This window comes from Rousettus aegyptiacus, unplaced genomic scaffold (assembly GCF_014176215.1).
Source record: "Rousettus aegyptiacus isolate mRouAeg1 unplaced genomic scaffold, mRouAeg1.p scaffold_m13_p_14, whole genome shotgun sequence".
In the NCBI taxonomy this organism is placed as follows: domain Eukaryota; kingdom Metazoa; phylum Chordata; class Mammalia; order Chiroptera; family Pteropodidae; genus Rousettus; species Rousettus aegyptiacus.
This window is the reverse complement of record NW_023416289.1, coordinates 52,983,979-53,007,334: the sequence shown is the minus strand read 5'-3', so window position 1 is coordinate 53,007,334 and position 23,356 is coordinate 52,983,979. Positions and strand designations below refer to the sequence as shown.

The 23,356-nt window shown below is 48.2% G+C and overlaps 1 protein-coding gene across 11 annotated transcripts in view; it reads right to left on the bottom strand.

The window, feature by feature from the left end:
• The window catches only part of NTRK3 (neurotrophic receptor tyrosine kinase 3), a 426,694-nt gene that overhangs the window by 77,067 nt on the left and 326,271 nt on the right, over positions 1-23,356 (bottom strand). For 2 of the 11 annotated variants that reach the window (XM_036231983.1, XM_016151636.2), the window contains 2 exons: positions 7,686-7,820; positions 1,046-6,273 (listed from right to left, as the gene is read on the bottom strand). The exons of 8 other annotated variants lie outside the window; for them this stretch is intronic. In XM_036231983.1, the coding sequence (XP_036087876.1) occupies positions 6,155-6,273; positions 7,686-7,820 (254 nt within the window). In that variant the 3' untranslated portion in view covers positions 1,046-6,154. Of the gene's footprint in view, positions 1-1,045; positions 6,274-7,685; positions 7,821-23,356 lie in introns of those variants that run through there. One more of the 11 variants, XM_016151637.2, reaches the window with a different exon arrangement.

Below are 23,356 nucleotides of genomic sequence, written 5' to 3'. Positions count from 1 at the left end.
CAAAGCCACGTTCATCGACATCAGAAAGGCCTCGAGCAGCTCCTGTCTGCACGTGGTCACGGGAACGCACTGCGACCCCGACATGCCCAGGTCTGCATCTGGTACCATGCGGGAGGCTCACGCATCTCCTGTTTTCTAGCCATGAAAGTCTCGCCAAACCCCTCAGCCGAGATTTCTCTACAGCTCTAGCTATTCTCTGGGAATTTGGTAATCCTGCCTTTCCCCTCTACCCCAAAATAGTTCTAAATTCCTTTTCAGACTGGACCTACATAGACCTGTCCTTGCTTTAGGCCGGAGGCCTCTGACAGAGTCTGAGCCACCAGCATCCTTGACACTGTAAAATCTGTGCCTCTCAGGGATTCTGCCTCATGGGAGCCAGTACGTCCCAGTCAATGGCTTCCTCAGTTCTCAACATTCCCCACTCGAGCACGCAAGGTATGGGCAAGGTATTCCCTCCTGTCCAGCTGAATGAAAGTCAAAGGTGGTGAGGAAGATCCAATCCTTCAGGTGCACACCTAGATATTTCATGATAGATGGAAAGGGACAAAAATGCAGAGATCTCCGGCATTGTCCCCCTCGCAGAAATCTCCCTGAGCGACAGGAAACTGGGACCACTTGATGGAACTTTTACCCGAGTAGGAGAAACTAGGATTAAAATCCTATCCAAACGGGCCTCGGAATCCTGATGGAATTTCTGAATCACCCAAAAAGCAGACAAGGGACCTTATCTCTTGACAGCATGTCTCCCTCTATCTTCTGGGTTCAAGGAGGGTTGAAAGGGGAGGCTCATTTAGCTCTGGGAATACGCTGTCAGATCTAAACTGAGGTTTTCTTGGGAGGTAGGAAGTGCGGAGGCTAGTAACAGGATTTCTAAAGGCACATGGAGAAGAAGAGCTATCCAGGGAAAGCGGAGGAGGCGGGAGCCTCCCCCACGTCATTGGCACTGGTGGGCAGGGCAAGCTAAGAGATTGGACAGTCCAGATGCAAACCGGGGCCCCCCTCGCTCCACCCCACTACCTCGCTCCCCCCGCCACCCCCTCCACTGTCATGCTGAAGAGTTTTCCCTTTGCCTTGCCTGGAGGAGCCTCAGAGCAGCCAGGGTCACCCCTACCAAACCCCTCCCTGGCTGTCCCTCAGTGCTACCTTCACTTTGCTGTCCCTTTTGGTCTCCCTGGCAGCCACACGTGGGTCTAGCCGGAGCTCAGACTCCATAAAACTGAAGGAACAAAAAGGTCCTCTGCCTAACCCAGGTCTGGCGTCACTCAGGAAGCTGAACGATGACGCCGCCCTGCCTCATCCGCTCGGCCCTGCTGTGTCCACGGCATCGCACCCTCCCTTGCACCTCATGGCTGGATCTGAGATGCTTCGGCCTCTGCTCGTGCCTGAGCTTGACCTGCAGGAAACTGGCTGGGCCAGGGAGGTGTCTGGAGCCCACCACTGTGCTGAAGTCACACCTGTGGCTGGCAAGGTGGCAGTGAGGATGTGGCTGCTGGGAGCCTGGCTCCATAGAGAAAGGCATTCCCACACAAGAAGGGGAAGCCAGGGCAGTGCAGAGGCCAGCCTTTTAACTTCCAAATTAGACGTGCTTGGCATCTGCTCTTTCCCCGTGTGAGAAGCATGCGACTGAGCTCAGACATGCCAGGAGGTCTTGGGTGGGGGCGGGGGGGTAGAGAAATTTCGAATGGGGGTGGGGAAGTCACTCCCTCCCTGTCTGAAGCCCAGACAGCCCCACCTATCATCCTGAGGCGCATCTCTTCCATTGAAGCTGCCTCTACTGCCTGGGAATCTCACCAACTGCAAACCAGGTGACTAATCTCGGACCGAAGGCCAACCACTCTTCCGGGAGCCAGGGTCGCTAATGCCAGAACCGGTAAAGAAAGAACAGTGCAGACGTTCTTTTCTGGGGCGTTTAAAAGCACCCCATTCAGGTGGTTCCAGAGGGAACTCGAGAGACTTCCCCTGGGGAGTGGGGGTGAGGGGTTGTGACTGCAGCCTTCCGGGATCGGCAGAGCGGCCAAGAGCACTCTCGGGTCCAGGAGACCTGGCGTCTGTCCGGGCTCTGCCACTCGCAGCTGCGGAAACCCGGCCTAGGTATTCGACCTCTCGGAGCCTCGGCTTCCTTGTGGGGGGGACACGCCTGGCTCTGAACAGGTGCTCCGTAAGTCTGGCATCATGGTTATTCCTGACGCTCCACAGAACTTTGGAGCTTGGTGACCAGTCCTAGGATCTGCACTTGACCCTAGCAAAAGACTAGGGTCCTCTCCAGAGTATGTCCCTGAAGGCCCTGCGGCTGATTTCACCACTATTCTACACCTTTGCAAGGGCACACTGAGTCCCCCGGTCTCCACGCTTCAGGGGATGGGGCCGAAAACCAGCACCCCTCAACCAACCCCTCCAGAATGAAGATCAGAGAGCACACGGCGAGCACGCTGGGTTCACATCCTGTCACCTGTGAACATCTGCCTCAAAATTCCCGGGGCCAAAATGTAAGCTTAAGTCCCACAAAGACATTGTGAAGTCCCACGGGTGAGATACCAAACCCAGAAGTGCAAGGGGCTGCAGGTCTTGCTGGTCCTCTGAGCCTCCCTGCGCGAAGCAAATCCAAGCCCCATCTTCCAGGCTGTGTTGGGCTCTCTGGGTCGGCCCCGTGCCAGCTCGAATGCCCTGGAGCCTCTAACAGGGGGGTGAGGGCCATGGGACCTTCAGACCCAGCAGGAAAACATGCAAAACAGAGTCCTGAACACTACGTATCGCTCTCCAGTCCAGACTGACCCTTTCCTTGCTTCCCTGTCATCTGCCGGCATACCCTCTGCCACGACTCCAGGCCTCGACTCTCCTGAGACCTGCTCACCCGCAGCACAAGGCCTCGCCTTATGCTGTACAAAGAGCCAGTAGACAAGAACTCCGACACTCCCTCTCCCCAAACCTGTAAACCCACATCTTTTCCTCCTCCTTCCTGCTCCATCGGAAGCCCCCGCTCCAGCCCCTCCTCCTGGGCCTGGTGCTATTCCCTCCCATCTTGTAGGGGACCGTGTGTTCATCATCTCTCCTCCCAGGCATCAAAGCAAAACAAAGCTTATGTCTCTGTCCTAGTAAGAGTGAAATGTTCCCTCTGCCCCATGCAGCTTGGTGGTCGCAAGGACAGTCTCCACCCTCGGGCCACCCCTGTTCCAACCACGGACCCCCTGAGAACAGGAGAATGCACAGCTGTGGCAACACTCCTCTCTAGGGGAGAGAGGCTTCCGGCTGGGGTGTGTGGGGGCTCAACCAAAGCAGACTTAAGAGATTAAGCATGCCAGAGCGAGGAGGAAAAGGATCACCCTAAACCAGATTGGTTCCCTGTCCAACTCCCACTTTACCGTCTCACCTTTACGGCCTAAATAAGCGAACTGCAGTCCAAGTCCAGCCAGGAGCGTCCTCCTCCTCAACCCTTGCTCCGAATCCCCCCCATACAGAGTCCCTCCCTCGGAAGAGGAGGGTGTTAAAAGTTACGGAAGGCATGCCACCCCTTCTAGCTGTGAGGGCTCAGAGGCCAAGAGCGGGCGGATGTTCTGGTCCTGGCAGGACCCCCGGTCCTTTGCATCCCTCCTCCGGCGGCCTGCACGCGACGTGCCACGAGAGCTCAGCCCACCTGTGCATGTGTCGGGGGGAGTGTATGTGGGGAGTAGCGCCATGAAGAGCAAGTTGGCCTGTGAGCCTAGAGCCCCATCTTCCTATGGGCAAGACCACGTCCTCAAGACCCGCGGAGAAGAGACAAAACAGTTGCCATCCCGCTGGCTTGCCAGACATAAAGGATCCCTCGACCCAGGCCCCCTACTCGTCAGCTCTGAAGGAAGCATCTCTGCCAGGCTCGGCTTCTCAGACAGCACAGCAGGCCCCAGCTGCCAAGGAGGCAAGCGTCTCCGTGGCCCAAGCAGTGTCTGGGGGAGTCAGATTTAAATCTTCCCTCTGCCTCTTGTGCTGTGGGACCCTAGGTGAACCAGTCTATCTCTCTGTGCCTCTAAGTCCTTTTTGGTTAGATAAGGAAACACGCCACTGAATGTGCTTGAGCTATCTGGAGAGGTTTCAATGGAAGCAATCAATGGAACAGACTGTAAACACATTTGCAAGCAGGGCTGGGCTAAGGAAACTTTAAAAGAGTCACAGTAAAATGGGAGGGAAGAAGAATGTGGGTAGCCTAGAATTTCTATATCTTTAATATTCTTTGCAAAACTGCCAAATAAGAGGTCTGATCCAGTCATTTCATTAGAAAATAAAGTGTTTATTAAGAAACTATACACTGAACACTCCTATAAGTCTCTGTGGAAACACAACGCCCCATTGTCATAGCACAAGGTGAGGAAAATGGCAGAATAAAAGATGCTGGGATGGATGGAGCCCAGGAGGCTGGAAATGAGGTAATGATTTACAATAATTAAAAAACATCATCCTCAAGCTTACTCCTTAAAGCCACACTCAGGAGGAGGTCCTGGCCCAATGGGCTGGCAGGACAGAATGGGGACGGCCTGACAGGAAGCAATGGGGAGGATGGTGGGGAGCTGGGGGGTAGATAAACACACAGCTCGAGGCCCTGGAGAGAACCCGAATCCCCGTGTGACACACTCAGGTGCCTGGGAGGCCACCCCAGGTACTGAGCAAGAACTAGGAAAGCGTTGTGTTTAAACCCCACTGAAGCATCTACAGATTCAGGCTGGGAACCTGGTATGAAGAACCACCCTCCACAGCGTCCAGGACGTAAAACCCTAAGTGGGAATCCTCACCCCCAGGTAAATATGCCAAAGGCAGAGCCTCTACCTACTGCTGTGCATTGCCATCTGAAACTCTGTGGGTGAAAAGCAGTGCCTTTTTGTCCTGAGAGCCCCCACCCCCACCCGGGGGAGGCCCTGCTCCTCACTCTCCACCATCCAGGTGAAGCCTGAGCTGACCTCTCACAACGGAGGCACCACAGGAAGGGGCAGCTGGGTCCAGCCCAAAGTCTACTCAGCCAAGGTGGCGGCAAGTCTGGGAGAGGTCCAAGTCCTACGACTGTGTCTTTCCTATCAAAGCAGGGGACAATCATCCCCTTCCCTCTCCCCAGTGGGTCAAGCTGAAAATCGGGGAAACAACACCCCTCTTTGGGAGAGGGTGGCCACAGAGTAAGGCATGAGTCAAAGCAAGCAAGGTGAACACACACACAGACCAGAGAACAGGATGACACTTCCACGGTGCCATGAGAGGGGCTGGAGGAGGCCAATTTTTACTTCTCTTCCCCTTCAGTTCCTCTTGGCCTTGAAATGGTGATTCCATTGGGTTCCGAAAGTTCTAGAATCAAGGATAAGTGAGAGTGGGGAGAGAGCCAGTCCCGGGACCAGGGACCAGCAGGAACAGCCTGGTCCCTGGTTCCCCCGGTCCCTTGTGGTCCTAGGAGGATGACCAAGTCTCCTGCAGCCAAGCGTGTCCCAACTGCAGCTCTGGGGGCCAGGGAGAAGTCCTGCAGAAAAGCTCCCTCCAGGGAGTGCGCTAGGACCACACTCACTGTGAGCCGTTCCCGAGAGAGAAGCAAGTAGGAGAAAGCATGTCCAAAAAAACGTACGGTTTTCTCCATCAAAAAAAGTATAGAAAATGACCGGTTTCCATTCTTTCCTCTGAGACCTAATCTGGCGCCAACACTCAGGCCTGGCTCCCCTCCTCTCACCTCCGCTCAGTGGCTCTTCCCCACCGGAGGCTGCGGGCGACGCGGTGACTAGGAGGTGAGCCAGGGAGACCCCGCGCTTCCAAGCGGGGCAAGGGAGGCTGGAGCACGGCTGGACTTCGTCAGGCTTTCTTGTGCTGCTTGGGTTGTTTTTGTAAAGCAAGAGAAGGGCTAGCGTGTTTAAAAGGTGGTTCCTGGTGCACGGGTTTTTAATTCTCTTTATTGGCTCTAAAGATGGTGGCAGGAGCTGCCTCGGAGGCCGGAGAAAAAGGAGCACAGTGATGATTGGAGGGAAGGGGCAGCCCTGCCAGTGGTGGATGGGGGACCCCATCTCGACGGTGGTAACGGGTGTGGGCACCGGTGGCTCATGCAGTTTCTACTTAGCATCCCCGGATCCAAAGAGAACAACGCCTAGAGCTTCCAACCTCTCAGAGGGCCCAGCCTACCCAGGTGACATCAACACAGGGAGGCTTAAAGGAGTTTTTAAAAGCCATGACGTCCTTTGCTGAAATAAACATTGACATCCTCAACATAGATGCCATGGTTAAGAGGCTTGGAATGTCCGGGAAGGCTTATTGGATTCAACATAATTTCTCTGAAACCTATAAAAAACAAAAACAAAAACAAAAAAACAGAAAAACAGAAAAAAGCAAAATAAAGTAAAAACCAAAACCCCCAAAGAAGATCAAAACTAGGAGGGGAAACAGAGAGGGAGCTTGGAAGTGGGGGAAGAACTAGAGATACGGATACAGATATACTGGAAATAGCTAAATGAACTGTCAGCAAAAGGGAAGGACGGGAGGAGGAAATTAACTTAAAACCAATCGTGGTCAGAGAAAGTGGAAACACTCCATTTTGCTGCAGCCTCCTCTGCACCGAGGAAGGGAAGTGAGCAAAGCATTCTGGGGCTTGGCCACGGCTTGTCCTGGAAGAGCATGGCGAGCCTCATCTAGGTAGGGGAGCCACAGCTGCTAGGGTGACCTGGGTGGGCTGGGGGGCAGGGAGGAGAAGGCTTTCTCAGAACCTACTTTCTTAGGGGACACTGGAGGGCCACTGCTCGTCTAGGAGCTGGGAGTATATAACAAGCCGCCTTTCGGCACCCCTGGGGGTGGGGCGCTGCGCTTCCAAGTCCACCTGCTCTCACTGACGTTTGCCTCTCACTTCCCCGGGTCAGTGGCAGACTTAGGAAATGAGAGCAGCCCTCTCAGCTTTCTCATAACCTCGGGTCTCACAGGTGGATGGAGCCATCCTGGGGGAGCACTGGTGGCCGCCGGCCATGACGGCCTTAAGCAAGGGAACTTCCATGGCGGCCCTGCTCCTGTCTGGTCACTCGGCTATGGAATCAATGAGGATGTGCAGAGCCGTGCGTGCTCCCAATCAAGACTCAAAAAGGAGGTTTCTCAGTGAACATCAGGTCAAGAAAAGGGTGGTGAATAATGTCTGTGAAGAGAGTATGTGCGAGCCCACGTGCGAGCGCAGGCGTGGGGAGGGCGGCAGGGGCACGAGGGGGAGACAGTGAACTGGATGCACTGAGACTTGGCCCTCCCCCGGTGCAAACAGAGTCGGGTCATCCTGGATGTCGGGAGCCCTCCCTCTGCAGGCAGCGGGGCCAGGTTAGTGACGATGGGGAACCTTCCTTGTCTACGATGTCATTCATGTAAGAGGGAGGCTCAGTTTCAAGATGGGATGTTTCTGTGACAGCTCCCTGAGCCGACCTGGGGTGAGTGTTCTCTTGGGTCTGAGATGGGAGGGGGGCAAGTCACTGGTGTGGGCAGCCTGCCTAGGAGGTCTGTGGCACCACTGTTTCTCTACAGGCCACCATCCCTCCTTTGTCCTTCACACATCCCTCATCTAGAGGACTCCTCTAACCTAAGGGATTTCAGCACCAATCCCACACTAGGCGCCTAGTCATACCCCCGTCCTCTGGGATACTGGGAGATTTAAGGAGATCTTAAGAATCAGCTTTGGTGGGGAAGGGGTCTGTTCTGTTCAAAAGTGAAAGGAGGCAACTCACCATGTGACCTTGGGTGAGACACTTCCCCACTGTGGACCTCAGGCTCCTCATACATATAGTGAGTTGACGGGACTAGATGATCTCTAGTGTCCTTCAAGTTTAATATCCCATGACTGTCTATGTTTGAAAAGACCCCTGGCAGAAGAGGCAGACATGAGGGGAGTTAATGGTCAGTATTGAGCCCCAAGTACAAAAACATGGGGAGCTATTAAGTGCACAATGCCAGAAACAGAAATCCAAGTGTCCCCCCTCCTGCATCAGGCTGCTTCACCTGTAGGGGCACCTGGCTTATCTTAGGCATAAAATCTAGACACAGCATCCTCTGAGTACGCCACAGGGGCATCACAGAACTGTACCAGGAGTCGGGGAAGAAGGAGTTGCCATCGCCGTGAACTCTGTCCAACCCTTTCCTAAATGCCGCCTGTGTCCCCTTCTCGGGCCAGAGTGCCCTGAGTGTGTGGCCAGCGCTGTTACTCTGGGGGCTACCCAGGGCTAGAAGGATGATTCTTATGACTTGGGTGCTGATCCTGAAGGTCCCAAGACCCTCTTCCTGGCACCTTCTCTTCCATAGAAGAAATTCACCGAGCCTCCAAGCAGGAAACAACTTGACAAGGGTGAGTGAGGAGGAGACTGGGGGACTGTGGGGGCGGGGTTGGCCCTTTAAGGCAGAAACAGTCACCGCAACAAAAGCTGTTGGTTCACTGGAGACCCAAGGACACAAAGGACTCCTGTGAAAGAGGTGTCATACAGCTGGAGAGTGAGCTCTCCCTTGAGGGCCATGCAGCCCCCGCAGGCCCAGGAAGGTTCCCTGTCGGATCCGTCAAGGGCAGGGGCCAGGCCTGCCTAAGCCTCTGCCAAGGTCCCTGAAGCTGCCTCCGTGAACACAAGCCTTTTCCCACATGAGCCGGGATCTGAAGTTTGTTTTCTCTGGAACTCCTTCCCGGGTGGAGCCCTTCCAAGATTCCAATGCCGAAGTCTGATAGCACAAGAGGCACTGCTCCAAAGCCCTGAATCCCCCCACCCTCCTCAGAACACGCCGGAGCAGGAAGGAAAAGGCGTGGGGGAGGGCAGGACAGACCAGGACCGACGCGGACGCGGACTGGGCAAGGGGCAGATGGGTGGCGGGAAGGCCAGAGAGGAACAAATATACCTCCGAAGAAGATCTCACCCAGCCGCGGCCGGTGAACCCCTGCATCTAACTTTTCCCTCCATCTGCTGACAGCATTCCCCAAAGTCATCCAGCACAAAGTCACTCGTAAGCCTTCGGTAATTCAGAACAGAGTCTGGTCTGCAGGGACTGTCTAGGTATATGTTTCCTGAGAAGTGAGCCAGAGACTCTGGGATCATTTTGGGAAAAGAAAGGGAGCTGTGAAGGCAGAGGCCAGGGGAGAAGTGGTGCTGAGCTCACCTAGGACTGGATGAGGGCTTTTGAAGCCAATCACACTGAGCCAAAAGCAGGTTAAGTCTTCAAGGGCGAGTCCTTTAAAGTTCACTGTAGCACAAGAAGGCCCTGTTCCCATGGCTGTGCAACACAGAGGTGGCCTAGAATTTCATCCTAACCATCTCCCCTCGCTGGGTTTCTACTCTGGCCTGGGGAGTCTAGAGCCACCAGCTGTCCAGCACTTGTCCCTGAATCTTCAGCCTCGACACTCTTCATCCGAGGCCTCCCTTGCTGTCCCTGCTTCTTCCTTCTGTTATCCGACACGATCATTTTATTACCTAACCCCGTAAAGTGGTTTAGGGTATGGCCTTGATAAAAGGTCCACTACCAAACGGAGCACTACTGGATTATCTTCCAGTACTTCCTCTTCAAATGTGTTGTCCGTCATCCCAAAGTTCCTAGGTCACAGTAACGCTTCGCACTTACGTAGCACTGGCTCTGAGAGAGGCACTTGATACCCAGCAGTCCTGGCACTGAGGTCACGGGTGACTCAATAATAGGGATGTGAAGGCACAGAGCGATTCGGATCCTCGTCCAAAGGGAAAGTGGGAGGAGGAGGCACCGGGATAGATGACAGACATGGGGGGCCTGCTCTGCACGCCACCCCAGGCAGGGGCATGCTTGCCACAGCCTCCCCACTTTCCCCAATGGGTAAGAAGTGGTGCAATATTCTGAACCATGCTGCAGGCAGGTTGAGCTGAAGAAGGGAGCCCGAAGCAACACCCAGGTGTGATAATCCTACCATCAGAAGCCATCATTGATCACTCTGGAATCTAAAGATCACTGACTACAGTTAATTCTGTATCCCCCAATATCTTTAAAAGGTTGTCATTATTAACTCCATTTTACATGTGTGAAAACTAAGCCTCAATAATACTGCCCTCCAAAAAATTCATTCTGCGGCAGAATCTGATATTAAATCAGGCTCTTCGTAGCCCCAACGTCCTTACAATTAACAACTCTGCAACATGGCTTCCATTGGTTGAAAATCGATATCCAGGGAAAGGAGGCAGAAATGGAGGTCAAGACAGCAGTGTGGGGACGCTCTTCACGGGAAGCAGGGCTTTAAGTCTGGCTCCATCTTCAGAGTATGGATGGACCAGTCTCCTTTCCTCACTAGCAGCTTCCCTAGCAGGGGAGATGGGCGTCCTCACGCCTGCTCCACCCACCCAGCAGACGCCCAACCTAACCCCTCCCCGGGTGCTTCACTTCCTGCCCTCACAGTAACACTCTGTATGTACTGGTGCCTTCCAGGTAAGGAACCCCAAGCCCTATCCAGACATCCCTTATGATGATACTCCCAGGGGTTCAGCTTAGGAAGGATGAGAAATAAACCTCATGACAGAGAGATAAAAATGGGCTTGAAGAGTAGAGCGAGTATTCAGAATACAGTCACACCCGTAGCGAGAGTGTGAACTGAGAAACTCCTGGGAAGCCAAGCAGGGTTCCCTCCCCAGAACCCTTCCCTAGGTCACTATGTGAACGAGGGATAGAAAAAATTTATGATGATGAAGAAAAGCTCTCTCATAGACAGGAGTCTCTTGCTTCATTTCCTGCTTCTGTGGTGTCTCCAAGGTCATGGGAAGGTCACTAAGGAGTCCTAGTGGTCCCTAGAATGTGGCTATGGTGGCTTTGCTCTGCATCTTTGCCTCCTGATGTAGCTATTGATTTTTTCAACCAAGTTCTTTCTTCTCCTGCTATTAGAGTCAACAGAAAGCTGGTGGCACTGACCCAGGTGGGTGAGATCCAAATGCCTAGGCTTGCTAGTCACCGACTAGCTTGCTTACAATTCTCATATCTTTTTCTGTTATTCTGAGGTTGCAAGCTTAACCTACAGGCCATAAGTGGCTCTAGCTTGTGCCTTTTTCTCTCACATAAATATGGTTTTTAGTTTTTCTTTTTACTTAGTTGCCAACATTTAAAACTTGGGAGATTTCACATTTAAAACGTCCTATTCTAGCTTCCCTTGAAAACCCAAGAGTTCTGACAAAGCTCAGTCGACCCTTCTGCACAGCGGTCATCAGCCGGAGCAGAGTGGCGGCCATGACACACCAGGAAATGCCACCTCAGCGCGTCTCACTGATCTCCCCCACAACGACCAAAATGATGGTCCCTCTGGCCATGGTTAGCAAGTATAAAACAGTGGGTGGAAACCTGCATCAAAGGGAGAGGCTATCTCAGAAAGCAGAGATCATCGGGAACCGAGTTGCGCTGGGTAGGTGGGTATGATGTTTGGAAATCGGGCTCCCAACAAAAACATGTGCCAGAGACCAGTTACGATGCTGGTATTGGGGGTGAAGGTGGCACTTGTGTCATCCGCTTGGCTGTGCCTTCCACATTCCTCGAGACGTTATAAGGCACTTGACCAAAGGTTGTCAAGTGCCTGCTGGCAGGACTTTTTAATATAGCTGTTATATTTCATGCGGCCTGATCTGACCCAAAGGATCCCCATATCTCTACAATGACAAACATGTTACAAATGGTTCTACAGGATATTGAAATGTACTTAGAAATGAAATGTCCCTCTTGTATACTACATGGCTAAGAGTGTTGAACTGAGGTCTCCAGCTTCAATACACAGCACCTCTTCCTATAAAGTCCTCTTAAGACTGCTGGGAAAATAAACGATGAGATTTCCCCCGGCCCACGTGTCAAGTCTGGCTCTAGCTGTGTGCAGACACTCGGAGGGAGGGGGCTGAGGCTGCACTACCTCAAACATGGTTTAGCTCACCGAATTCTGCTCACAGGAAGTCACAGTGGGAGGGCTCCATGCCTTGGTGAGATAAAAGATCATGGAACACTGAGATTCTCAGACAAAAGCAAAAGGTCTGTCCCTGAAGGATCCTGAAGGCTCTATAACTCTTCCCTGATCAGTATTCCAAGGCTCATGCTCAAAAGGAGGAGGAGGATGTGCTGAGGGCTTCACACTTGGCATCAGTAAGATTGTCCCAACAATAAGCTGGCTTGGGCTTAAAGGAGTCAGTCCCAAAGTGAAATTCTTTCCACTTCATGACAAGGATGAAGTCTTAGAATCAAAATCCTCCATAAGCCATGCAATAAAATTAGTCACATGGCGAAACTGGTTTATGATTCTCAAAAGTACTACATAACGGACAATTTGTAAAACTGGAACATCTCCTCTTGCTTAATTGAAATGAGAGAGAGCCTCCAGTATTAATGACCTTTCTCTCTCTCCATTCTCCTTTCCGTACTTCAAAACAGTGTCGTTATAATTCAGTGTATTTTCTCCTTTCTTGATTCTTTTTGTTCTTTTCAAATGTTTGAAATACTTGAAATATCAGAAAAGTATAGAAAATATCAAAATTATGTGCCCGCCATTACTATTAACATTTTTCAATATTTTGATATCTTCTTTTCAAATTTTTAAGAAAAGTGATATGTTATGGTCATGAACCCACATGAGTTCACACCTGATCCTGTTCCCACTCTTATCCTCACCAAAGGTAAGGGTGGCCCCAAACAGAGGACTGTCTTCTCCCAGGCATCCTTTAATAATTCCGCAACATAAGCATCAATCCATAAGCAAATGATGGCATTGTTTTGCCTAAGTTTAACTTTGAAAAAAAGGAATGTTTTCTAAATTAATGCATGTTGCTACACGTACCTCTCATTCATACATTCTAACTGACGTAGTCTACTGTGTGAAAATACAAATTATCTTCCTGTTCCACCAACTGACACTTATTTCCATTTTATCATTATTTCAAAAATAGTTGCGAAAAATATTTTTGCACACGTCTACGCACACGTGAGAGATTCTCTAGAGCAGTGGGTGGCAAACTTTTACTATAAAGGGCCAGACAGTGAAAATTTTAGGCTTTACAAATCATATAGTTTCTGTTGCTACTACTAAACTCGACCACTGTAGCCTGAAAGCAGCTATAGGCAACATGTAAACAAATGTACTTGTTTCAATAAAACTTTATTTACAAAAACAGGGCAGAGTCAGATATGGCCCTCGGCCCATGGGCCAGGTTGCTGACCTCTACTCTAGAGGCTTGTTATTCAAAGTGTGGGCATGTAAACCAGCAGCTGAAGCAACTAGGAGTTTGGTAGGAACGGAGGCTCTCAGACCCTACTGAAGCAACAGTAGCATTTTAACAAGCTCTTCGGGCCATTTCTATGCACAAGCAAAAAAATGTTTGCAGCACATACATTTCTGCAGAACCCTCCAGAGCTAATTTCTTGTCCTTACTTTTCGCCTCCAGACCTGGAGCCTAGCATAAGAATGAATGTAGCTTTGCTTATCAGCCTTGTGTTTCTACGCTATTTCTGGTCTATCAGGTTATTTGTCTCGTTTTTAGGCCCAGCTATGTGTTCTTATATTTTCCTGTCATTGCTATATGTTTGAGCAGAGGAAGTGCACTAAAGCATGAACTCACTCTACCATCTTGACCAGAACCCAATTATTTTTCTTTCTTTCTGTATTAGAGAAAAAATGTATTTTCTTTGTTTCCTTAACTGGTGCTTTCAATTTTATCGCCAGCTTCCTTCTTCAATATGTCCTACCTCCCCAGCATCTTCCACCAGTCCTGTTCGATTCCCCTTTCAGTAGTCACCTCTATCCTTGGATGTGCGCCCATGTACCAAACCCATGTAATGCCCACATTCCCAACCTTTCACTTAGACGGTGCAGTGCTCTCTACTTGACCAAACAATTTGCCATCTTCCCATTTTCTACGTTCCTTTGGGTACCAAATTTTGCATGATTCACTTCCAAGTGTAACCTCTACCATCTCACAGATCGCTGAGGCTTCTTTTCAAATGTTGGATTTCACGTAGTCCAGGTTCTATACCCTCTACAGAAACTACCCTCTTAAAGATCACCAATGGTTACCCCAAGACCAGATGTTCTCCATCCCTCTTCACCTTGATCACTCCACAGACTGTGGCATCTTGATCACCTCACATCCCCCATGACACTTATAAGACTGTACCACCCTAGTCATCTTTTCACCTTTCCACTCACCATCTTCTTTCTACAAGCTTCTCTTCCTCCACCTGTCCCTATGGTAGTTTCTTTATCCTCACACCCCCAACAATGCAAAGTGAGATTCTCAGACCAGCAACAGCACCTGAGAGTTCGCTAGACGTGAAAAATCTCAGGCTCAACTCCAAACCTGAATCAAAATCTGCATTTGAACAGAACCAACAGGTTATTCCTATGTACAGCACAGTTGGGGGAGTGCCACTCTCAGAGTCCCCCTCTCTGCCTCTCCCTGTACGCTCCCCTACTATGTCCACCTCCAGGGCTTGGCATCTAACCCTTTAACTTCAGCCACAAACTTTTCATTCTTATGATGCCAATGAGCTACTCGGCATTTCCACTGAGTATCATAACCACAAACTCAGAATTTCTATAATTCCAATCCCCCCAAATTCCATTCCTGATCACCCAATTCTTTAAAAATCACTACCATGCTTATAATTTCCCAGGCACAAACCCTTGGAGTAACCCTCATTTCTTGCCAATGTCTTCCTAATCCCCCATCTCTAATCAAACATCAGTTTTCACTACTTGTTTTGCAGTATCTCATGTATATATCCTTTTACTAGATCCCACTTCAGCAAAGCTTGGCAGAAAGATCTGGAGACAGACTTACCTGACTTTCTAATCCCTGTTCTACCACCTATCAGCTGTGACCTTTAAACCTTAAGTAAATTACTGAACTATACTGGCATTACCTATTTCAATTAAAAAAAAAAAAAAAAGCATTAGGTCAGAGCCTGGCACACGAAAAACACTGGATGATTAACAAGCACTGGTTTATGCTTCTTCGCTACCTATCTCAATTTTAGGGCCACTGCTTTTGAGGCTTTGTAACATATTCTCCTGACTCCAGTCCCTAGGTTAGTCCATCTGATCTGTCATTATTAAATTATATCACATTCGCCACTCCACCCCCCTATTGAGAAGCTGCCAGTAACTTGAAAGTGCCTTTGCATGAATCCCAAGTAGATTAGGTTGTTACCCTGGTCTTGCCACACCCCATTTCCAGCCAGCCATTCTGACCTTGTCACACATTCTTCCCCTATTCACAGCCTCTGGTCAAAAGAGACACTAAGCTGACCATACCGTACCCTGTTTAGCTTCTGTCCTCATTTCCGTGGTATTCTGCTGTCATGAGTGTTTATCTCCTAACTTATTTTTTCCATCCAGTTCCTATTAATCTTTCAATAACCAGCTCAAATCTCAGTGTCTATATAAGTCACATGGCAATTCATCGTGAATTTCTATGTTATATTTCTTCTCCTGTTATCTGGAACTGCTTTAAATATACATACCCCAGTGAAACTTTTCATGCATTTCTTTCATTTCTCAATAAGGTTATATTTTTTAAAACCTAACAAACATCTATCTATAAGCATCCGCACACGCCCAGGCAATGTGCTAAGTACTGTGATGGACTTCCTCACCTAACCTATGACATGAGAATAATTATGGTCCCTAATTTCTGGATGAGGAAACAAAGAGGCAGAGATGCTCAGTAACTCGTGCCAAAATGCCCTGTCAATATGCTGCGGAACCGGGATCTGAAGCCAGGCTTTGTCACGCCAGCTCCCATGCACCTCGCCCTCTGCTGCACTGACACCCACGCGGGGAGCAGGTCCAGCAGCCCTCCTTATTTCCCACCTGATAAACCACGATTTTCATGAATAGAAAACCTGTTTTTCAAAACCATGTGATATGACTCATGTTTGTGTGTGAATCAGTTTAACAATGTGCCACATTATTTCGAGGTTCTTCTCTACTCTAGCATCTTGGCATTTGCAAAGCATTTGTTCTTCCAAAAACTTTAAGAATCATGTTACGCTCAAATAACTCTGTGAGTTAGGAAAGAAAAAAAATTATCATCTTAACATCAATGTCTCCTACCCCCGACCTGACCATGTGGCCCTACCAGAACCAGTCCTCAAGTCCGTCTGCTACCCTAGGCACCTGGCTTTCTTAGAGTCATGGCCATAATGTTCAGAATCTGTTGAGCAGAAGGCAAAGGCCAGAGTCTAGCAGGAAATGTAATCGATAAATCCAAATCCCGGGGTGGTATCAATTTTAAGCCGATTATCTTAGAGCGGGGCACAGCTAACAGGATCAGAGAGCTGGCACTGTCTACGTGTGTGGCCCTGACAATTAAACACCACCACCACCTGTGGTGCTTCTCTGGCCCTGAATTCCTATGATTAGCGGTGATAAGGAAGATATTAACGTTGACGATGAAGGGGAAATAAAAAGAAGGTGGAAGAGAAGGACCCCACCATCCTCTGTCTAGAGCAACAGCTCTCAACCTGTCTCGGGGCCCTCTTAGAGGGGAGCACACACATATACACGAAAAAGATGCATTCACTTTGAGCAGTGGAACTCTCGCAGTCGAGCCAGAGACCTAGATTAAGAGTACAGATGTAGACTGCACAGGTCACAAAGCATCAGCACTTTGCAATGACACTAGCAAATGCAGACTCAAGTCCTTGTTTTCACTGTACTCCAACTCTCCAAATTCCTAACACAACCTGGCTGAGGGCTTCCTGTGCTAGTGGGTACTACGTAGAGAGCTGGACAAAGGGAGAGGGAATGCCAAAGTAAGAGAGATACAACTAATGCCCTAGGAAGTCTAAAACCTAGTGCCAAGGGCGTGAGGGTACACCTTTCCAAGCTCATCTAGCAATGATTTTGCAAATACCTGAGTACTGATCTTCTACGATCAAAAAAAAAAAAAGGGGTGGGGAATTTAAAATCAACTAGGGTCCTACCTAACCGAATGATTGTAATACAGGATCTATTTCAGTGAGTGCCAAGAAAGAAGTACCCTTCAGAGGTGGGGAGGGATCACATGTGAGAGAGAGAGGAGGTGAGACAGATGGTCACTAGGCAGAAATGTAGGGGGAGCACTACAAATAGTGGGGGCAGCATGGACAAAGTATTTCAAATGGAGGATTGTTATGGGTTGACTTGTGCCCCCAAAAGATAACCCCAGTACTTCAGAACGTGACTTTACTCCAGATAAGCGAGTGAAGATGAGTTCATTAGGGTAGAGCTCTAATCTAATATCACTGTGTCCTCATTAGAATGGGGAACTTGGACACAGATATACATACATACGCCCACATCAAATGCCACGGAAACATGAAGCAGAGGTTGGGGAGGTGACGCGTCTACGAGGCGTGTGCAAGGCTGTGACCGGAAGCCAGGAGGGAGGCATGGGGCCGAGCCTTCCCGAGCGTCTCTGGAGCAAGCACGACCCTGCCGAGACCGTGATCTGGGGTTTCTGACCTCCGGAACTGTGACACAATAAATCTCTGCTGATCTCAGGGAAATGACCGTGAGACATTGGCTTTGGACCCTCTGCTATAGAACCTTCTAATACCACAAATATTCCTGAACACCAGGCAAAAACAGCATGAACACAGCTGTATTCTTATGGTCCCATGTGACCCTTCTCATGTCTATTCTTACACCACCTTGATAGGCTCTGACAGGTACTCCACCTGCAAATATACACCCAGACATATAGCTGAGGGCGCTTTTTTTTCAACATGAACAATTTTTGGCAGATCGTGTGTTCTCAATTCCAAAAATACCACCCCTCCCTATTGTCACAACAGGCCATCTCACACATTACGTAACCATCAGGGCCCCAAAGAATTTGAAGCGTGTCACCTGGTAGCAGTCTGTGAAAGAGCATGGATTCGCCCACCCTAAAGACCTTACTCTCTCCAGAGCATCAAGTGTGATCATCTTACATCAAGAGTACTTGGATAGATACATGATCTTTGACACCCAAGGGAGAAATATGGAATTGGGGTACCCTTCCAACTTAAGAAACCCGGGTCGTGGCTTCACCAGAGATGCACCATAAGCACTGAGAGAAAACTTGAGCCCCTCTGGGCACCTGTAGAAACCCCAAAGCTCACGTCACCCCTGAAACATGCTCTCTCAGTGGCAGAGTGAGCACGAGCTGACCCGCTGGACGGCCTGGCCCTGTGAGAGTGAAGAGTCGTCACCTCGCCAAGCTTTGGTTTTACGAGCTGTAACATGGAGATGAAACACACGTTTCCCTGGCCAGGCCACTGTGGGCTGAAAGCCAGGTAACTGGGAATCTGCTTTGAAAGCTTCAGCTGAGGAGTTCCCAGCCTCGACGTGACTGGCATTCTGGGCCAGGTAATTCTCCACTGCAGAGGGCCGTCCTGTGCACTCTGGGATGCTTCTTCGCATCCCTCTCTATTGTGATGTTCTCCAGAGTCCATGGACCAGGGGCTGAGAATGTCACGGGTGCCTGCTGTGGCTGCGGGTACCACAGCCGTGGGAGCCAGGGATATAAGCCACCCACACAGGACCCTTAGGAGTGAGCATTTTACAACTATATGCCTTCATGTTCTGATGCACCTTTTTTAATCTGTGAAAACTCTGCCAACCACCTCTCATTATACCATATTAGGGGGTTTAATCGCTTTTAATCAAAGTCTTTCCTTGATGACCAGAAACAGAAACTAAGAACCTTCAATACAGACTCCATCAGAGCAATCTCCTGTGCTGCAATCACGCTAATTAAATGCCCCCAGAAGAGTCAAGACAAAAATGTCAAATGAGATTTGTTCTAGACTTCGATGATTTACTGCCTCACATGACCAGGTCCCAATAAGCCTGGGGAGGAAAGCCTGGGCGGGGGTGGGGATGCCGTGGGATGGAAAGAGTGCTGCTGTCTGCAGAAGCTGATCTGCAAGGCCCCAGGTATACTGGGACGTACTGGGATGTACTGGGATGAGGGAAGGCGATCCCAGCAGTCTTCAACGACTGAGCTTCCCAAAGGCCTTCCATTTCCAGGCAGTGCCTGGGTCTCCTCAGAGCAAGATAAGGCCCCCGTGGGTGCTCCTGAAAGCTTCTCTCTTCCACTTACCCATCCACTTTGTGAAGCGGGTTTGGGAATAAAACCACTAACTTGCATCCAAGGATATTTTAACCGGCACTCCTAAGAGGCACACCATTGAATCTATTTTCAGAATGCTGGTGACTGCAATTCTGCATCCCACACTCTGCTCTTTATGAGGTGCTACAGGAGAAGTTTCTGCTAGGCCTCAACATTTGGAAAAGTTATTCTTCCTCTAAACTATAGCCTGTAACCCATGATGTTTACCTTTGTGCTTAGGCCGCTGTGGTACCCAGAGCCAAATCCCGACTTCCTCTAGAGACAGCCACGTAACGTCTAATCGTGCCACTAGTCTTATTTTCTTAAACTTATTCCCCCTATTTCCAGATACTGTCGACCTCTTCATTAATATTATTGCATTGCCTGTGTATATTTTTGCAATCCACCTCTAACACTTTTTGCAATGAGACAGGATATTAATAAATAGCATTTCAACATCTTCCCTTCTCCCATGTAAACATATCATTTCCCACACATTGAACCATGCAGATATTTCACTGGGAGAGGTATAGGGGCCCCATCCTACAAAGCTGGGTAGGGGCTTGATGAGGAGCCAAGGACATCGGCACACTGGGAGAAATCACCTCCAAGACCACATCTCTGAGACCTGGGACAGGCTCCTGGAATTCTGAGTCAATGAGAGAGATGGTATTGGGACAGATCACAGAGGCTTGCTGGCAAATACAAATAACTCTTACCACAAAGGGGGAAGGCTGATACTGTATTATAATAAGATTCAATTCAACTAGACACATTTCCACTACCCTCGGTGATACCCTACTCATTTCGGAATGGATTGAAATGCTGATTTATTAGCTCCTGACCCACAAACGTGGGATTCCGTGTATGCAGAGCTCAAGTTTCTTGCTGTTACAGTGGCTGTATTCAAGGAACATGTGGGGTATATATGACTTCCGTCACCCTCAGTAGGATAATCTGGGAGGTGTGAGTGGAAGTCACAGGATCCAGGCACAGGTAAGGGCTGAGAGTCAGTGGATGTCAAACAGTATGTTTGTCCTCACTGTTAAAATGCTAGAGAACATCCACACCGGCTGGTAACTGGCCATTGCCTTGAGTTCCCAGACTCTAGATGCCACTGAGCTGGCCTTTTGCTCACTGCCCCAAGAATCTCTACAATCCAGCAACAAGGGCCCCATACAAGGTCTAGTGTAGGTTATCTACACTATATGGCAAGTGTCCATATAGGGTTGGCTTTTCAAATAATTTTTTAAATTGATATATAACTCACATATCATAAAATTACTCTTTTAAAGTGTACAATTCAGGGATTTTCAGTTCACTCAAGAAGTTTTACAATCACCACCCCACGCACATTTTCATCATCTTCCCACAAACAAACAAAACAATCCATTTCCATCACTCCCCACCCCTCTCTCCCTTCTGCCCTTCGTCACTACTAATCTACTTCTTGTCACTGTGAAGTGACCTTTTCTGGACAAATCATACAAATGGAGTCATAAGCTATACGGCTTTGGGTCTGGTCTCTTTCAGTTACACAGTAATAATTTCAAGGTTCATCGTGTTATAGTGTGTATCAATACCACATTCCTTGTTACGGTTCAGTAATATTCCATTGTAGAAATATACCTTCCTTTTTATGGTTCAATAGTATTCCACTATAGAAATATACCACTTTTTAAATCCATTTTCAGTTGACAGACATTGACAGTCTCCTCTTTTTAGCTATTACGAATGACCCTACTGTGAACATCTGTGTAGATTTTCGCACACACACACACTTTCTATTCTCTTGGGTGTACACCCCGACGTGGACCCAGACTCTGTGTGAAGTTTTCAGGAAATGATAGTTTTCCAAAGCTGCTGCACCATTTAACCCTCCCATCAGCAATACACGAAGGTTCCAGTGTCTCCACATCCTCGCCACACTTGTTGTCACACGTTTTGGCAGTAGCCATCTCAGCAGATGTGCGGTGATCTCTCAGGATGGCTTTGCACCTTCCCAGTAGCCAGTGTGCCTCTTCTCATTTTCTCGTTGCACATCTGTGCACCTCTTTGGAACAATATCTATTCCAATCATTGGCCTATTTTTCAATCAGATTGTCTTTTCACTGAGTTATAAACATTCTTTGTATACCCTGAATATAACTCCCTTAAAAATATATGATTTGCAAATATTTTCTCCCATTCTGTGGGTTGTCTTTTCAATTTAAGGTGTCCTTTGAAGCACAAAGGTTTTCCATTTTGATGAAGTTCAATGTATCTATTTTTCCTTTTGTTGTTCATGCTTTTGCTGTTTTATCTAAAAAAAAAAACATTACTTCAAGGCTACAGATTTTAATTCTTACATTTAGGTCTTGGATCCATTTTGAATTAATTTCTGTATATGGAGTGTGGAAGGAGGTCCAACTTCATTTTTCTGCATGTCCCAGCACCATTTGTTGAAAAGATTCTTCTACCCTATTGAATTATCCTGCAACTTTGTTAAAAACCAACAGAATATAAATGTAAGGGTTTATTTTCGGGGACTTTTAATTCTATTACATTGATCTATATGTCTATCCTTATGCCAAGTATCAATGCTATCCTGATTACTGTAGCTTTGTAATAGTTTTAAAATTGAGGGATTTAGGTCTTCCAAGTTTGTTCTTCTCAAGATTGTTCTGCTACTGAGTCCCCTGCATTTCCATATACAGTTTAGGATCAGCATGCAATTTCTGTGAAAAAGGAAGCCTGGCTGGATTTTTGATAGGGATTGAGTTTAATATGTAGCTCAGCTTTGGGGTATGGATTAGTCTTCCAATCTGTACATGTACACCAGCTGTTAAATGAAAATAACATTTAATAAAATATAAAATTAAAAAGTACAAGTATTTATGCACCGATATAATGACCCGTGGTAGGCTGTGAATTCCAATTAGTGGAAGTACTTGTGAAGAATGTTGATAATTGTGGCCAAATGTAGTGTAGAAGGGACTTCCTCTCCATGAGGATATTGTTCCTTTCAAAGTGAAAATCTAAGAGCTCGGCTGTCTTGAGTCATCTCCATTCTTCAAGCTGTAAAACACTCAGGAGCATACAGGAGAACTGTGCCACCATAAACTCTCAAAGGACAGACATAAAGTCGGTCAAGAATGGATGATGGAAGACCTCGCTCAAGACATTTCCACCAGAAACCTGATCCTGCCATCAAGGAAACAGTGAGTTGATTGATGTTTATGTGCCCCCACCCTATCCACACCGACCGAGTTACCACAGATTACAACGCAGACAGGGGAGCCCTATCCCAAACACTATCCGCATTCATCAACAAACTAGAAACTGCCAGTTGGGGATCTCTGCTTTAACACATATATTTTTTTTATCCTGGAGTAGCAAAGCAATAGACAAAAAGGTGTACAATTTTACTGTTAACCTCATGTTGAAATAAAGAGAAACAATGCCAAAAAACAACTTACTAGAAGCACAGGAAAAACAAGACTCTTATGAATCAAAACGCCCAGGTCCTAAAAGACTGCTGAAAAATAAAAAGAAGCATATTTAACTAGGTGAATCTCGGCCTATCATAACCACTAGGGTCTATTAAAAAATGAAAAAAAAAAATCAGACTTCCCAAGCAAAGAGGAGAGGGAGGAAGCCTGGGGAGGTCAGCAAGCCCAAGTCTGGACCAGATATTCAGCGAGTTCCAAACCCTCAAGTGGCATTTTGCAAAACTCTCCAATATCAGAGAGATGACTTTAAATCTATCAAGGGCAGCATGCCAGGATGTGAATCCTTAGTTCCACACAATAATCACAGAGAAAAAGTACACTTCAAGTTGAGAAGGGGACAAAGGAGATAAAACTCAGTCAAATGTTACTCATTCCCTTGTCTCATGAAGCTAACAGATTTGGAGCACAAACAGAATGTTCTGGATCTAACTGACAACTAGAAGGAGATAAACTGGGAAGTATGGATACAGCTACCTCTGAGTTTTAAAGTGATGCTATGAACTGCAGACCTGCTGACTAAACTGTTCACCTGACTTTGCAGAAAGCCAAGGCCACAAAGGTAACCTATATGCCAGTGTGCTCCAGAGTTCTTTAGAGAAAAATCTTAACTGGCATGTCCTGAGGACTTATTATTATATACCAGGCATTGTTCTGAGCCCCTGCCAGGTTTTATCTCCTTTAAATCACATGACTCTATGATGCAGGTACCATGTTTGCCTAATTTTACTGATGAGAACACTGAGGCACAGAGAGATATTAAGTAACCTTCCCAGTGGTACAGCTACTAGGAGGCAGAGCTGAGATGTGAACCCAGGT